A 16,949-nucleotide genomic window follows, 5' to 3' on the forward strand; every position below is an offset into this window, starting at 1 on the left:
ACACTCTCATTTATTTTATCTCACATATCACTATAAAAGCCTATTTATACTTTGTATATCGGCTTATTTTAACACAATGTTTATAAACTAATAGATAAATACATTACGCTCAAACTTAATAATAATTACAGATTAAATCATGCAGGTCATGATTAGAATTGGAAAATAAACCATATTACATTGTCAGATAAATTTGTTTTCCCCGAACAAACCATATAACTTACCAAATTAGCATTGGATATGCTTATTAAAATCCGAGTGTAAAAGCTTTCTAATTAATTTGCAGGGTTGGTTCTACCGTGAATAGATTGAGAATCCATTAAATCAAATTTAAAATCGACCAGTCTAATTCATATCAATTTTTTAGAAAGAAAAGTTGCCTCGTCTGTGCTGTTTTCTTTTCAATGATTACGCAACATCGATTTTTATAGCAATTAACTGAATCTCTTTACACTGAAAGACAAAGTAAAAGAGATATTTTACATTAGCTTTTTGGAAGATGTCAATGTTAGAAAATTACATGACACAACTTTAACATGTACAAATGTAATATAGCTGTACAATTGCCATAGATAGCACCGTGCAACGATAATGCTGATGGAAAGTTGCACCATATATAGGAAATGCCCGACCTGCAGTAATGAAAAAGGCTAAAGCGTATTTGTTTTTAATGTTTTCAAACAACCAGAACTGATTAAAAAAGACAATTTCCTACATGGTAAGATAGGAGGTAGAGAAAACAGAGTGAAAATAATAATAATAGAAACAGAAACATAGCATAAAATGAAAATTAACGGTGTTTAGTTGAAGAAAATAGAAATAAACGGAGATAAAATAAATGAAAAATGAGACAGCAGCGTTTAGCGTGACTGTAGCGTGACAAATGAAGACCATCTATTACTGGCTGCTTGGACTTGGAGTTGATTTTTAAGATTGAACTAATAGATGAGATTTAAAAAAAAAAAAAAAACATCAAGGCTATATACAATAAAAGAAATGTACCATCATCATGATTGGAAGAGAGTTATTGTTGCAATATAATCATTCTTCATCACCTGTTAACATCACCAGAATATTAGTGGTCTCTTCAAAGAATTATTGCGGACTAAACTATAAAATAGCAGGACATTATCAATACAAAGGACACACCTCAAAGGCAATATTTTGATAACCATACACAAATGTAGAACCAAACGGGTTAGTTGCAGAGCCTTGGGTTTGAATGGCAGCTCGTCCACAATCCCCAAGTATTTCCTATAGAATCAATTGCAAAATATTATATGATATAAACTTTGATTAATCATTATAAGAAAACAACTTCAAATGCCAGTCACTATTCTCTTCTACAAATTGTTCATATACTTCAAGAAAAAAATCTTCCACAACTACATAAGATATAATCCAATAAAAGGGATAGAAGACCACCTTCACTTGCTCCCATTTGGTGCTAGGTGTAATAACCCTTTGTTTGCTGTTATTTACTTCCTCGAAAGATCCCCCAGCTGCTGGAAAGGTCAAAAATAGATTTTATCTCTTAATTCACAACAAAATTTTACAACCAACCGTTACATCGACCAAAACTAAACACTCCATTGCAAATAAAAAAGATTGCTTACAATCTGCTCCATAGATAACAAAGTTGCACTTAATATAAGAATTGAAATCCGCATGACCGGGGAAGTTGGAATGCAAAACAAACTTCTTGATTTTGTGGGTCTGAAAATACAACAGACATGTAGAAGTTACCATTATCGGTCGTTTCATCATGTAAAGAAACAAAAACACGATGTCAGATACAAACCTTTCCATCAAATAAGATGTCCAGACCACGAGTGAAATAATTATAGAAGTAATCTCCACATAAAGTTGTCCTAGGTCGAAGATCAGAGGCAGAATGAATACCCATCTGATCCACCTATGTATAGAGTTAGAATTAAGAATCAAACTTCATACAAACCAAAACTCATTCAGGAAGTTTACTAGCTCAAAATATTATGGAGTTTTTTGTGCTCAAGTTAGACTTCAGACCTATTTAAATAAATATATATTTAGTGAATATCAATACTTCTCCGTGAAGAGAGTAACTAACAAGATTAGAAGAAAAAATATATCAGCTGCAGATTTTCTTGACTGTTAACCCGATCTTAATAACTTCTGTTAGGACACACCCCAATACTTAGAATTTAGAACTTATCCACAGCAAAACCTTCTTCTAAAGCCTTTAGTAGAGATTAAAGACAATACTACAAAATCTCCTCGTGTCTCACATTTAATCATGCTTCTGGCTTCCATATATCACACATTATCCAACAAGCATAAGAAGTACCGTACCTATGCAGCTATGCATACAAAATTCTTGAAAGAAAAAGCAGCAAGGAAAATAGCAAAGCAGAAATTCCAATGTGTCATCTCTTTCCTCTTAACCAAATTACCAAACGAAGGCATACTCTAGAACATGAAACAATCAATTTCCTAGGTCCTCATATGACCCATTAAACAAAGTAGAAGATATAGTTAAGATTGAATTGTATACTACTTGCAGACTGACTTAGGGTGTACACCAGAATCTCAAAAACATAACTGTATAGATCTCCATAAATAAAAATCTCCTCAGTACACCAATGTAAGTACAAAAAAAGAGTCAGGTTCTGTAGACATCTATGCATCATATATCAGTTTAGTTCCACACTGAAACCTACATATTAATCATATCCCATTCAAAACGTTAGTAATTTATTGTATGAGAACCTGCTTTTGATGAATTCCACAAGGACGCCCAAGCTCCGTCCAAACATCCTGCATAAAACATTAAGCATTGCATAAACTTTCCTTAAGATAAAGAATATGAAACATGTGGAGGATGATAAAAGTAACAAAAAGCATAGGAAATTCATCCACTAAAAGCAGAATTTCAAATGGTTTCGATTGTATGTAGTAGTAGATAATGTTTACCTGAGGAGATGCACCAAACGGAATGTGTTGAGAGCCAACTGTGAAATATAATTCTTCTCGCAGCTATATTAACCAAGAAAAAACTGAATTAGAAGTCAAATCACCAAGACATTTAATCAAGGAAAAAAGGTTTCTCTAAAATGAAGCCAACTAAATGTGTCATTATAAAGAATCCAAAACCCAAACTGATATAGGGTTTAAAGGACCCAAACCTTCACATGGACCTCTTCCATATAAATGCTTCCAATCGGTAATGGTGGAGCAGAAGCCTTATCCATTAAAGACCCCACACCGACCTTCTTACCAGAGGAGCTGTCATATATAGAAACACGGCAGGTGACCGGTGTGGTTCCATCAGGAAACTCCAACGGCAATTCCACTGTCATAATCAAAAGAGAAAGTGTCAATGTAACAAAATAAGAAAACTAGGTACAACATTTCAATTTCAAGATGATATAGTAAATACCTCCACCATCATGACAGCAGTCTGTAAATTGACTTGGAATAGGAAAGGCAAAAGAAAGACCCTAAAGAGCGATCCAGAAGAAACATAAAGCAGAAAGTATTATTAACAAGAAATCGTAAACAAATAAGGCAATAGTAGACAAGCATTTGATATCCAATTTCCAAAATATGTACCGGATAGAATAGGGTGTAAATGCCTCTATCCTTGTCAAAAATTCCGGGATATGTAGGTCCAAACAGTGCATATACAGCAACAAAAGTAGCTAAAGTTGCCGGTCCCCTAGAAGTGGAAAAAATCATCATTAGTTTTAAAATAAATCTATACTAAAATTACAAGTCCAAATACTCACCCTATTAATGAAGTAGAATAGCGCATCTGAAGTCGCTTTACATCAAATATTTCAATCAGCCGCAGTCTCTAAAATAGCAATGAAATCTTTAATCATGACAGGGTCTTCTAGACATGTATAGATACCAATGTATAAAAGCACTATAAAACAGTTTAGAATGTTTGAACGCGTAAGAAATTATGCATACAACTGTGTTAGTGCTTGAGATCTTCGACAAGGAAAGAAAAAATACTATACATGCACCATTACTTTGGAACAAAGTAGCAATACCAGGCATTCATGTTAAAAACAAAAGTCAATTCTCAAGCATGGTATCATCTTGAGGTGAAGGAGCACATTAATGTAACAAAAGAAACAGAAATAGAGTAGAAAAGCCAAAAGCTTTTAACAATTCACCCCAACTAAGTTGCACAAAATATAAAGATAGCTAAATTTTAAACATGCATTATTACATTGGTTCAACAGTTTCCATTTGCACAGGCAAAGTACCTAGACATCCTTATACAATTTCATTCTCATTATTCTCTTATCAAGTTATAATATGCAAGCAGAATGAGCTTCAATGATAATACAACTAAAAACTACAGAGTCTTCTAAGATAATCCAATAACATTCAGAACTCATAACTTTTCACATGAATTCTTAACACCCTTGTTGAGTTTGCATTTCCAAATGCGTCAGACTAATTTAGTTATTCTGTTAGTCATTGTTCGTGATACCATAGAGCTCCCAAAGCATGAGTTATGGTCCATCATATCATTTCTAAACTTACAATAATAGCTAGTCAAGCATTCATGTTTCCAATTAAAGACATAATATACGAAAACTTCACTAAATAATACACAACATGTCATGCTTTCCAAATAAGGACTCTACAAAAGAGAAATAAATCAACCACTGGATCAAGACGAAGGAATAAAAAAGTTATATAGACCTGAGACCACGGGTCGAAACGAAGATGGAAGCCGTGATCGGGAAAGCTAATCACAATATCTAACTTCAGAGGTTCCTGCGTGTGCATTAGAAAAACTCAAGATAACTAAAAATTAATCTCTTACAAAATAAAAACAAGTGTCTCACAAAGGCGATGCCACCGATACTAGTCTGCCCAAAGCAGACAGTAAAATTACTCGAACAAGTTCACACAATCATAGCGAAGACAAGTGAAAGGAACTAAAGCCATAACCATTTGTGACAAACCTCATCAAAATACTTCACATGCACCACGTCATATATATTTGGCTGCTGCTCTATCTGAGCAAATGCTTCGCAAATGGGCATACCTAAACAGCATAAGGAATCGGTAACAAGCAAAGTCAGTAAACACATTAACAAAACATAAACCAAATACGAAACGCCAATAACACCTTCTTCAATAGTCGAATAAATTTAGATGCATTAAAATATTGGATAGAACCGCATAGCGTGACTTTGAATATGTATGATAACCTCGAGAGTGAAAAGACAAAAGGAAAAATTAAATTACCATGTCTTAGACCTAAATTTACACAAAGAGAAGTGAAAATCGGAAACGGATAGGATTACTGTTGAATTGAAAAAATGCGAGAGGAAAACTACCTAAAATGAAGGGTCCGATGCCGAGACCGGGTCGGAGATCGAGAACGATGGCTCCCATGGCTGTGCCCTCGCAACGGCGTCGTCTCTGCATGATGACAGGGGGTATTGGATTGGGAGATTGCTGATGAAGGAAATCCTCAGTTACTTTGTGTGAAGAAAATAATCGACAATAGGGAAGGGGTAAAATGTTTATGTAGGGTTGTGGAGGATCCGATTCGATTTCATTAGAGGGAAAAACGACCTTCTGTTTTTCCTTTTCCAACTCCCCAAAAGCAACAGATGCTCCTCTCGCACGCCACGGAAACCCACCTCACCTTGCTTTTATTTTCTTAAACGGTTAGGTGTTGTTTCGATAGATACCCACGATGTTATGTCAATCTCTTGAAAAAACACTCCTAATTCTTTTGTTTTTCAACTGTTTTATATAAATAAACACTTATCTTTTGCTGGGAAGACATAACAATATAACTATAGTAAATATACACATGATAAAAGAAGTAAAAAGAAAAGAGGAAAAATTTAAAATAGATTATTGTTTTCTTTAATATTCTTTCATCTCATCAAACACACCTTCATCTTCTTCTTTTTTAACTTATAATATTATATATATATATATATATATATATATATATGTGGTCAAAAATAGTTAAAGTATGAATCAAAAGTCTCACATTGGATATAATTAGACAAAGTTAAACACTATATAAAAATAAATATCCATAACACCATTGCCTTAAAGTTTTTGTGTAAAACTGATGTCAAATACCTTATATGTGTAAGACTAATGTCATATAACCATTAGAACCACAATCTCTCAAGCAAGATAACCATGACCATAAACCATATATATGTGAAAAAATATATAACCTAATATATATATATATATATATATATATATATATATATATATATTAATCTGTATTCTATATTTTTACTAAGGGATTTCTCTTTTCATTTTATGTTGTAGTTGTAAAAACAATAAGAATTAAAATAAAACAAATTAAACTATTAATAGTAAAATCAGCTTTCATAACTTCATCTTTTTGACTTTTTAGATATTCAACTTTTATAACTTCATTTCTTTGACACATTAGATATTCTCATGTTGATGACATTTTTATATCATGTTTCAAATCATTAATATAAAATTTATCACTTGTAATTATTTGAACATTAAGACAGGCTTCTCTAATTGAATCTCTCTTATTTTCATCTTCAGGAGTGATTAGTAGATTCTCTTTTATCCCTTTTAGGGATGTCAACACCTGTTGGATAAATATTTGTCTCGTATTCATATCTATATTTGTGCGGGTACCTGCAAATATTTAAAAAAAATATTGAACTGTTATGAAATAAAGTGAATAACATAGAGAATGACGACAGATAATAGAGAAGAGAAAAAAACAAGAGAGAATAGAGAATGAGAGAATAGGGAGCAACTCATCTGTCTATTATTATTGATAGGAAGAGTCCTATTTATAGATACAATATGTAATCCATAAAGGAAACAAATCAACTTAGTTAATACAAATATTTACCATAAAGAGTAATGAATCATATGAGTAAATATATCAAATCAATGGACAATCATTAATTCATAACACTCCCCCTTGAGTGTCCATTGATAAAGAATGTGCCTCGTTAAAACCTTACTAGGAAAAACCCTTTGGGATAAAAAAAAACCTAGTGAAGGAAAAAGAGTACAACATTCTGTATTCTTTAATACAATATTGTTCATCACATATTCTATTTCTCCCCCTCATGTAAACTTACATCATTAAGGTGACAGAGTCCGAATTTGTCAGTCATTTGCTCAAAAATTTTTCTTGGCAAAAACTTCACAAATAGACTTGTCATATTTTCAGATGAACGAATTTTTGGATATCTATATCATCCTTTCAATTGAACAATACACTATTGTCTTCATATATGGTTGTTGATTCCATCTTTCTCGGGGATAGTCACAAGTTTCTTGCACATGTTGAATTATAAACCTTAACCAAACATATTCACAACTTTTCTCGTAATTTTGTATGATTAGACGATGTTGCTACTATGGTTTGTTTCATATACCTTCATGAAACCATTGTGCTACCACATGTGAACAAACATCTTGTTTGTGATCAACCATTGTGACATTGTAAGAATATGTAAAATAACATGCATATCCATAACCCATTAGTCTGAATCTGAATCATTTGGATGGAATAAGCTCATATTCGTAGTACCCTTAAAGTAACGAAGTATATGTTTTACTCCAAACCATTTTTTTCTTGTAGTTGAAGAACTATATCTTGCTTAACAAATTTATAGCAAATGCAATATTAGATCGAGTATAATTCGCAAGATACATTAGTGTTTCTATGACACTAAGATATGGTGCTTCTAGACCAAGAAGATCTTCATCATTTTCTTGGGGTCTAAGAAGAGTCTTTATCAACATCTAACGACCTCACAACTATTGGAGTGCATAATGGACATGACTTGTCCATTTAGAACATTTTAAGCACCTTAATCATATAAGCCTCTTGATGTATAAAAATACTTTTATTTAAATACTCAATTTTCTAATTTCAAACAAGACTTTGCCCTTCAAAGATCATTCATCTCAAATTCTTTCAATTGTCTTGTGAGCTCATTAGTAGTTTCAACGATGTTTATGTCATCTACATAAACAATAATTATGAAAAATTGATTTTCTAATATTTTCATATAAATACAAAGACAAAAAGGATCATTTCCATATCCTTATTTTAATAAGAACTCAATAAGATGGTTATACCACACACATCCTTGCTTTAATCAATAAAAGAGCATATTCAATTTTATTGAATAACCCTTTTTAGAATTTGTCTTGTTGGGCAAATAAAATCCTTCAGGGATTTTCATATAAATATGATTCTCAAAAGAACCGTACGAATAGGTTGTAACATCATCCATTAGATGTAAATGCAAAACTTGTTGTGCAACTAGGATAATCGAATATTGCAATGTTGTTGCATCCAATACTAGTGAACATGTTTTTTCACTAATCAATACAAGGTTTTGTGAATAACCTTGAGCAACCAATTATGCTTTGTATCTAACAATTTCATCATTTTTAATTTGATTTTTGCGCAAAAATTCATATGTACCCAACGGGTTTCATAACTTCAGGTGTGCGAACTATATGTTCAAAAACCTTTCGTTTAGCAAACAAATATAATTATGCTTCTTTGCATATTTTCATTTTGGCCAATCTTTTCTTTGCCGACAATCTTCAATGATCATTGCTTATTGATCCTCATTGTCATTCATAGCATTTATCGCTATGTTATAAGTAAAAGTTTCGTCAATGTTAACTTCATTTTGGTTCCATATTATATGATTCATGACATAATTTATTGAGATCTCATCATTTTCAACCATTTCAGGTACCTGAGGTTCTTCTGGAACCGAACCATTAATTATGTCAAATGAATCTTTTGGGATTTCAACCTTTTCGATTAGGTTATTTTGCATATTAGCCCCCTTTCTCATTCAAGAGTTTTTATCTTTGGAACCAATAGGTCTACCACGCTTCAAACGTGTTCATATGAGTTTTTCAATCCTTTTTTTTTTCGCATCATAATAAATGATCATGTCAAACAAGGCAATCATTTTGATTTGTAAACTTCTGGTTTACCATGACATGCATTTAAATTGTACTAATAAACTTGTAGTACAAACTATAAGAGAATGTTGATAATTTCTCCAATACTCTTTCTTTTTCAACTCAATCATAGAGATATAAAGATATTTCATATCTTTTTCATTGTTTGTCTCAATATAATATCCATTCAGACAAATATCATTGAAACTTAATAAGTTTCTATTCAACTTCTTGGTAGAAGTATAGTAGCTCTTTTAGAGTCTTCAAATATATTTGTAGTACTATAAATAATACTAACATCGATGTCTCACATTATCAAACAAGAGAAAAATTTATTACTCTTGAGAATTGTATAAGTTGTTGCACTATCAATAAGACGCATATCTTTTGGTACTAGTGCAAAACATTCGTTTTTCATATAAACGTAAATATCAATATGAGATTTTTTTTTTTCAACACTCTCATAATCAATTAGGTGATCAATGCTTTCATTTGCTTTAGCAAAGAAAATAACAATATTAAGATGAGTAGCATCCATATGGCCATAATCAGAATCACCATCTTCATAAGCAAAGTGTGTTTCTATGTTCTTCTCATTATTTGTAAGATGCTCTGGTGTACAATAAGTACAATTCAAATGGCCTTTACCATCGTAATGATAATATATACCTTCATCTTTTTGTCAATATTTTCACATTTTCCTTTTCCTTTTATCAAAAGCTCATTGCTTTGTTCAGCCATACAAAGGCATGAAAGAAATTCATAATATTGATTGCTGCATTCACTTCTGGGAATGGAGCATATTAGGCGGATCTCATGATTTTTCATCAAAAGCTTTATTGCTTTGTCCAGCCAGCCATACATAGGCATGAAATAAATTCACAATATTTGTGAAATCTCTTTTCACAATATTTTTGTCATTGCTTAGATGCTTTATTTCTTTATTTAATGGTATCCCAATATCCATTGCATCTAAATATATTTCAACAGTTAAAATCCAATATAAGGAATTCTTCCTATCAAGGGTCACAAATCCAAATTTTGCAACATTTCGTGTGTTTAGAACTAGCACATAAAATAATTATATTAATAATAATAATAATAATCACCGTCAAAATAAAAATAAAAATAATAAGACGAAGATGAAAATTGATAAAGTTAAATAATTCTTATCACAAGAGGAAGAATATAAGGTAAAATTATAATTTGAGAAAGGATTAGAAAGAGCCTGGATTGAGACACGCATAACACTGTCGTTATAGAGAAAAAGCTTTCACTAGTCCTCAATTGGTTGGAGCATCGTGCTGATAACGTGTTATGAAATAAAGTGAATAACATAGAGAATGACGACAGATAATAGAGAAGAGAAAAAAAACAAGAGAGAATAGAGAATGAGAGAATAGGGAGCAACTCATCTGTCTATTATTATTGATAGGAAGAGTCCTATTTATAGATACAATATGTAATCCATAAAGGAAACAAATCAACTTAGTTAATACAAATATTTACCATAAAGAGTAATGAATCATATGAGTAAATATATCAAATCAATGGACAATCATTAATTCATAACATGAACAACATATTTTAACCATAATTTTAAATAAAAAATACAATGCATAACATTCATAAATTTCAAACAAATTGCAAATAACCTATTTAAATAGTGTTAATGACAGTTTACAAAAAAATTAATATTTTTTTACACCAATTGATAAAAAATAACTCATTCAAAATCAAAGTGTTAATATTTTAATCATTTTTTTTTTTAATTTAAGTTAGAGTATAATGATACAAGTATCCACGGGTACGGATACTATGATACTCATATTCCCCCGTTAACATGCGGGTATAAGAAATAATTGTACCTGTTACCTGCGACTATCTATTAATATTAATTTCTAACCCGTCGAGGGTTTTATATGCGAATACCTGCGCAGGCACAAATTGTTTTGGCACTCCTGATCACCTCTAAACAATAATGTATTAGTTCATTCTTCGTCAATATAACTATTTAAAAATTAAATAAAGTTTGAGATCAAAAAATAACTTATCATAATCTAATAAAAATTTGGGAGATCTAACTACTAAAAAAAAAATTCATGATAATTACGACACAACTAAAAGTCACCTGAAAAAACACATAAAAAGTAACTTTTCGTTTTATATTCACAGAAAATAAATATGCAAAGCTGGTGAAATAAAAACAATGAACTATTAATCTAATATTTTACTATCAAATTAAACAAGAAAATTACTTGTCTAATTTAATAATAAGAGAAATAAATGAGGAACTTAGAGGAGATTGTATTTGACTTCTTTTTAAAAAAACAAAAAAAAAATCATATAAAACAAATAAATACATGCTAAAAACACAAAAGATATAGAAGAAAAAATGAAAATATATCTTAATATTTTTTTATATTAATTTTTGTATTTTTTTATTTATTAAAATTAAATGTTATATGTTATGTTTTATAAAAGAAAATATCAAAATTAATTTTCATAAATTTCTAATATATACTATAGATAATTTTAAAAAATTATTAGACCTAAGTTTGTTTCTCACCGTATCAAATCAATGTTTGAAACCCACACATCAATGACCATACAAAATATTTATTTATTTAGAAATAATTTTGTTATTACCTAATTAAGATGGAAATTTTTTAATTACTAAAATAAACTTATAAACTAATTTTTGGGTTTCTAATTACCATATTATTAGAAACTTAAATTTGTAGTTATTATTATTTAAATTTAGAAACTAATTTTGGAGTGACTAAATTTTATAATATTACAAGTTAATATATTTTTTAATCTCTAATAAAATTATAGGTTCATTATAAATAAATTCAGTGATCACTTATATATTTGTAGTAATTAATGCCCATACAAAATATTTATTTATTCATAAATAATTTTGTTACTACCGAATTAAAATGTAATTTTTTTAATTACTATTAATTTATTCTAATAACTAAATTTTGGTAAGTAAAAAGAATAAACTTTAAAAATATTCTTTTATTTCTAATTTACATATTATAAGAGACTTAAATTTTTAGTTAATATTATTTAGATTTAGAACTAATTTTGGAGTGACTACATTTTTAAAAATTACAAGTTAATATTTGTTTATCTTTATTATAAATTATAAGTTTACCTTAAACAAACTTATGACTACTTAAATAAAAACAAATTTAATGAGAATATATATATATATATATATATATATATATAATTAATTATTTTGTGACTATTTATGCATGTTAATAGATACACAAATATATAAATTATAAACAAATGTACCGAACATTTGTATATATAAAGAACAAAAATCAATATTACATTAGTTTTTAAATAATATATATTTTTAAAATTTTAGTCTTCATTGAATTACATTAGTTAAATCTTAGTCTTATGTCCTTGTGATCGTAATTGAAAATAAGACTAATGTTCTTTACCGACATATCATCAAAATTAGACCAAATATCCATATCCATCTTATGAACATAATGTACAGTAGTCACATAGGTTAAGATATACTCAATCCCCTGCATTGGTAAATGTGTGTATGTCGAGATATACTCGATTCTCCACGTTGGTTGTGGCGTGAGGTCGAGATATATTAAGTTTTATGTCAATTTGTCGAGGTTGACATAATATTCGTAATCTTGAAGCCGACATGATCCTTACTCACATATAAATATTACGATTTTGGTTGGGATGAGCCTGATCCTCCCTGGTGTTGATATGACCTTGGTCAAGATCACTTCAATCTTGTGTAGCACAATACAAGTGGTACTTGAGATGATCCAGACAATGGTCACCAATATGGTCTCGGTCGTAGGTTGGTATGATTTGGTCATCTTGATTTAGTATGATCATTGTTTATGTTGATAGTTTAAGTGGTGGCTAAGATGATGTAGATAGTGGTAGTCCTAAATAGTACAACACAATTATTTTGTAAATATTGTTAATTAATGATATTAAAAGTGCGAGGGTGTCTACTTAAACAAATTGTCCAATCTCCTGCTCCTCGCGTTGTTTGTTTGGTTCTCCTGTCCCTCGTCTGGTGGTCCACGCCAATCAATGTATATGCTAAAGAGACTTCGATGGTTAAGTTAGCAATGGTTCTATCTACAATAGCAATTAATGTTGTAATAAATACGAGAGAACAAAATTTCCAACAACCTTACATTTGACCTCTATTTATAGTTTTATGCTTGAACCTTTGATTAGGGTTGGCCTAATCAAGGCCCAATTGCTTTTAAAACCTAATTACTGACCAATTTAATCTTAATCATCGATGAACATGTTTATTTTTGTAATCGTTCGACGTTCCATGTCGAACGTTGTTGTTTGGCACATATCTACATATGCTCAGCATCACAACTTGAATGACCGATAAATTGTTCGCACGACACCGCTAAGGCGGCTGGCCACTCGTTGACACATATGTTCATATGATCAACAATTGGCCTAAAAGATTTGTGAAACATTCACACGACATCGTTGAGGTCTCGCACGATGAGACATTCGCTATTTGTTGCTCGATGATGTGTCATGATGACCTTTGATTGACGACTCATGCTGACTTATTTGTTATAATTTCAGCCGATTATACAAATCACTTTGGACGTTGATTGACGTTTAGATGGCCGACTGACCTGTATAATACAAAATATTTTTTTTACTAGTGCTAATAACTAGTAAGAATGAACTATGGTTAAGATAAAATCTATAAACAAAACATTTGTTAAATATACAAATGATAAAATTCAAATTTCGAAATTCAAATATCTCTACCTATATGCTCTTGGGCATGCATCCACTTTTATATAGCATATAATTTTTTTATAGGACCAGGTATACAACAAATCTTCATAATTCTAAAATATGCAGCAAAATCTCCATTTTTTTTTTTTCGTAGAACACGGCTGCATTTGGGGAAGGGTATATTTGTACTGTGCTGCTTTGGATGGGTGTTGTGTGCAACTTAAAAAATCTAAGTTTGCATAGTTCATTTAATGAAATGTCCAGGAGCAATTAAAGTTTTTGTTTTTTCTTAATGTGCTAGGTCGAAATACACAGCTTCAACATCTAAGTTTTCTTAGCTCATTTAATTTAATGTGCAAGAACAGTCCCAACCTTTTTTTATTCTTCTGCTTTTTGAACAATCTCAAATTGAATTAAACTTTTTTAGATTTTAAAGTTGATGAGTTGTCTTTAATACGTTTGAGTACTTTAAACTGTATATTATTATTTGTTTTCTCTAAAGTAAAACATTTTTAACACCTTTTCCGTCAAGAAAATAAAGAAATGTCATGTGGAAAAAGTTTTCATTTTTGGGACCTAGAAAGGTAGGTATTTTAAGATATGAAGGAAGCTGATTTCTATCTAAAATCTATAAAATATGTGTTGTCGTTTTATTAAAAATATAAAATATGTTTAATTTAAAAATTATTTGCTACACATTGTATTCATGTTGGATGAAGCAATCATATATCACTTGCAAGTGAAGTTACGTTAAATGACTAATTTTGGTTAATATAATAGTTAAAATTAAATTTGGTAAAACAATTTTTAAGACATATTTTCTTATGTACTTTATTTAATCATTAATTCACACAGAACGCGTACATACGTATAAAAACAAACAAAAACACACACACGCATATATATATATATATATATATATATATATATATATATATATATATATATATATATATATATATATATATTTTGTTATAATGACTTAATCAAGTACTACCTAGGAAAAACTGTAAAGTGTAGAAAAACTAGTAGATATAATTGTTTATTTCTGAAAATATATAATAATGAAGGAATAATATTTTTTATTGTCACCGGAGTTAAAGTGAAAAAATGATAAATTATAAACTCCGAAAATAATCAACATACTAAGATATTTAAACTTACATTTTTCAGTTGTATATGTTTTCTTGTAAAACTAATAACAATCAATAATCCATACAAATTGTGTCGTTATAGTGTAGTTTTTGTATTTCCAATTAAGCATTATGCTAAATTAAGTTATACACATGTATTTGTTACTCCAAAGAGAGCATAAAATTGCTTTGGGAGTAATTTATTGATTTTTACAAAACTAAGAGAACAATTTTATAAGATAATTACTATTATGATTTATATCATAAATAATTATAATTATTATTTCGGTACACTACAATTTGTCAACATTTTTGTATACAATAATACATTATATATCACCCACTACTTTTGTTAACCACTGTTGTCAATTTTATTTTCTTAAATTATAGAGACGCTTATATTTTAAATAGTTGTATTGTGCTGTGTTATTGAATAATGTGCAGTTATTTTTAACATTTTGATAATTTATTTTCATTTTTTTTAAGTTATAATCAAAAGTAAGACAATAATATGAATTGTGAATAGCAAATGAAATAGTTCTCAACCTTTATATATGGTTACAAATTGGACACTTTATTTAATTTTTGTTATTTTAAAATATATTTAACGATAAAACAATAATATGAAACGTGTACATTAAGGATAATGGATTTGAATCTTATAGATGATTATACACAATTGTTAGTTATTTTTATTATTATTATTATTATTATAAACATTTTTTTATTATATTAGAAGTAAAGCGAGAATATGGGTAAAATCGATATTTGACAACACATTATTTTTGTTTAACAGAATAAGTCGTTTTAAGGGAAGTCAACTTCCACGTGTAAAATATTTTTCCATTATTAAAATATGCAGAGAAAACAATTTAATGTCTAAAGCAACACAGATGTGAATGAACATACATGTATGTCATGCATTCATGCAAGAAAACTAATTCATAATAAAAGTATGCATGAATTTATTATTTTTTTGAAACATAATAAGGACTACACGCACTTCTAACATTGTAGATGAGTTTTCATTTAATGCTTATCTTCTCTTCAACTTGCACTGAGGCCACACTGTACAATTAAATTTAAAATGTCTTTTTATTACAATATACTTTTTACTATATATAGACATATAAATTATATTTTAATGGAAGAAAAAGTTTAATCACCGTACAGTCACAACATATCACGTCTTTTAAATATTGAAAAATGCTAATTTTTTTTTTCTATTACTTAGGTCTTGTACATTTTTAGATTAATTCATAGTAAATAAATTCGTTATTTACTTGTTTTTATTGTGACATACTTTTTTTCTTATTGGCACTGAAATGACCCTGATCTACACCTATAGGGGCTTTTAATTTCAAACAAATTGAATGAGTGATTTTTTCAGTAACAAGGTCACCCACAAGCCGAACCAAGCATTTATTGGGTTAGCATCTTCACATAAATAATGCCGAAACTTCTTGACTAATGACAGGTATCACAACAGTGACGTTATAATCTTCTACCTGTTAAACTCGACCTAATATTTCTCACTAAACACTGTTTCCAATAATCACTTACTTTCACATGCGATTTGGTTCCGTGATATTCTATTGCAGCGAATAACACACGCACACAGTAGCTGGCACACTGTGAAACGAAATCTGTTTGTTAATGTTTTCGGTGCATCACGGAAAAAATTATTGCCCTTCCCGTTTCAGAAAATTACCATTTGGAGAATTAAACAAAAGAATGTGGATAAATGGGAAAGCTAGTGGCAAAGCGGAACAAGTAAGCTTGCCTTCTTTTTCACCCAACATCCACTTTGTGCCTCAAGAATAAAAACAAGCCTAACTTTCCTTTCTTAAATCGGAGCCAAAAGTGGTTTTCGTAAAGAAAATGAATTATTTTTTTTTCAGAAATGATAAAAATTGTAAATTTTTTTAAAATGGGAAAGTGTATTAATTATAATTAAGAAATAATAAATTAAAATGATTTTAGGCGTGTTTCGAGCGTTGAAGAAAATAACCAAGTGGCTCCCACTTTGGCTGGCCTCACCACGGCACCCCACTAACCACG

General features: G+C 29.9%; 1 protein-coding gene across 3 annotated transcripts; it reads right to left on the reverse strand.

Moving 5' to 3' along the window:
* Positions 1-408: 408 nt before the first annotated feature.
* Positions 409-5,703, reverse strand: LOC114174178 (PHAF1 protein At3g51130). Of its 3 annotated transcripts, none has more exons than XM_028058964.2 (15): positions 5,346-5,703; positions 4,968-5,050; positions 4,702-4,776; positions 3,768-3,835; positions 3,592-3,697; positions 3,419-3,479; positions 3,165-3,331; positions 2,953-3,015; positions 2,749-2,796; positions 1,802-1,915; positions 1,617-1,716; positions 1,426-1,502; positions 1,150-1,254; positions 1,003-1,055; positions 409-632 (listed from the first exon to the last, which is right to left on the reverse strand). In XM_028058964.2, exons 1-14 carry the CDS (start codon positions 5,434-5,436, stop codon positions 1,008-1,010), a joined length of 1,206 nt encoding a protein of 401 aa, XP_027914765.1. In that variant the 5' UTR covers positions 5,437-5,703; the 3' UTR covers positions 409-632; positions 1,003-1,007. The 3 variants fall into 3 exon arrangements, with proteins under 3 accessions (XP_027914765.1, XP_027914763.1, XP_027914764.1); XM_028058962.2 differs by having other exon boundaries at positions 1,426-1,505; XM_028058963.2 differs by having other exon boundaries at positions 455-650; positions 1,426-1,505.
* Positions 5,704-16,949: the final 11,246 nt, after the last annotated feature.

The sequence above is a fragment of the Vigna unguiculata genome, chromosome 2, assembly GCF_037176805.1.
Source record: "Vigna unguiculata cultivar grain cowpea cultivar isolate G323 ecotype 2 chromosome 2, ASM3717680v1, whole genome shotgun sequence".
In the NCBI taxonomy this organism is placed as follows: Eukaryota; Viridiplantae; Streptophyta; class Magnoliopsida; order Fabales; family Fabaceae; genus Vigna; species Vigna unguiculata.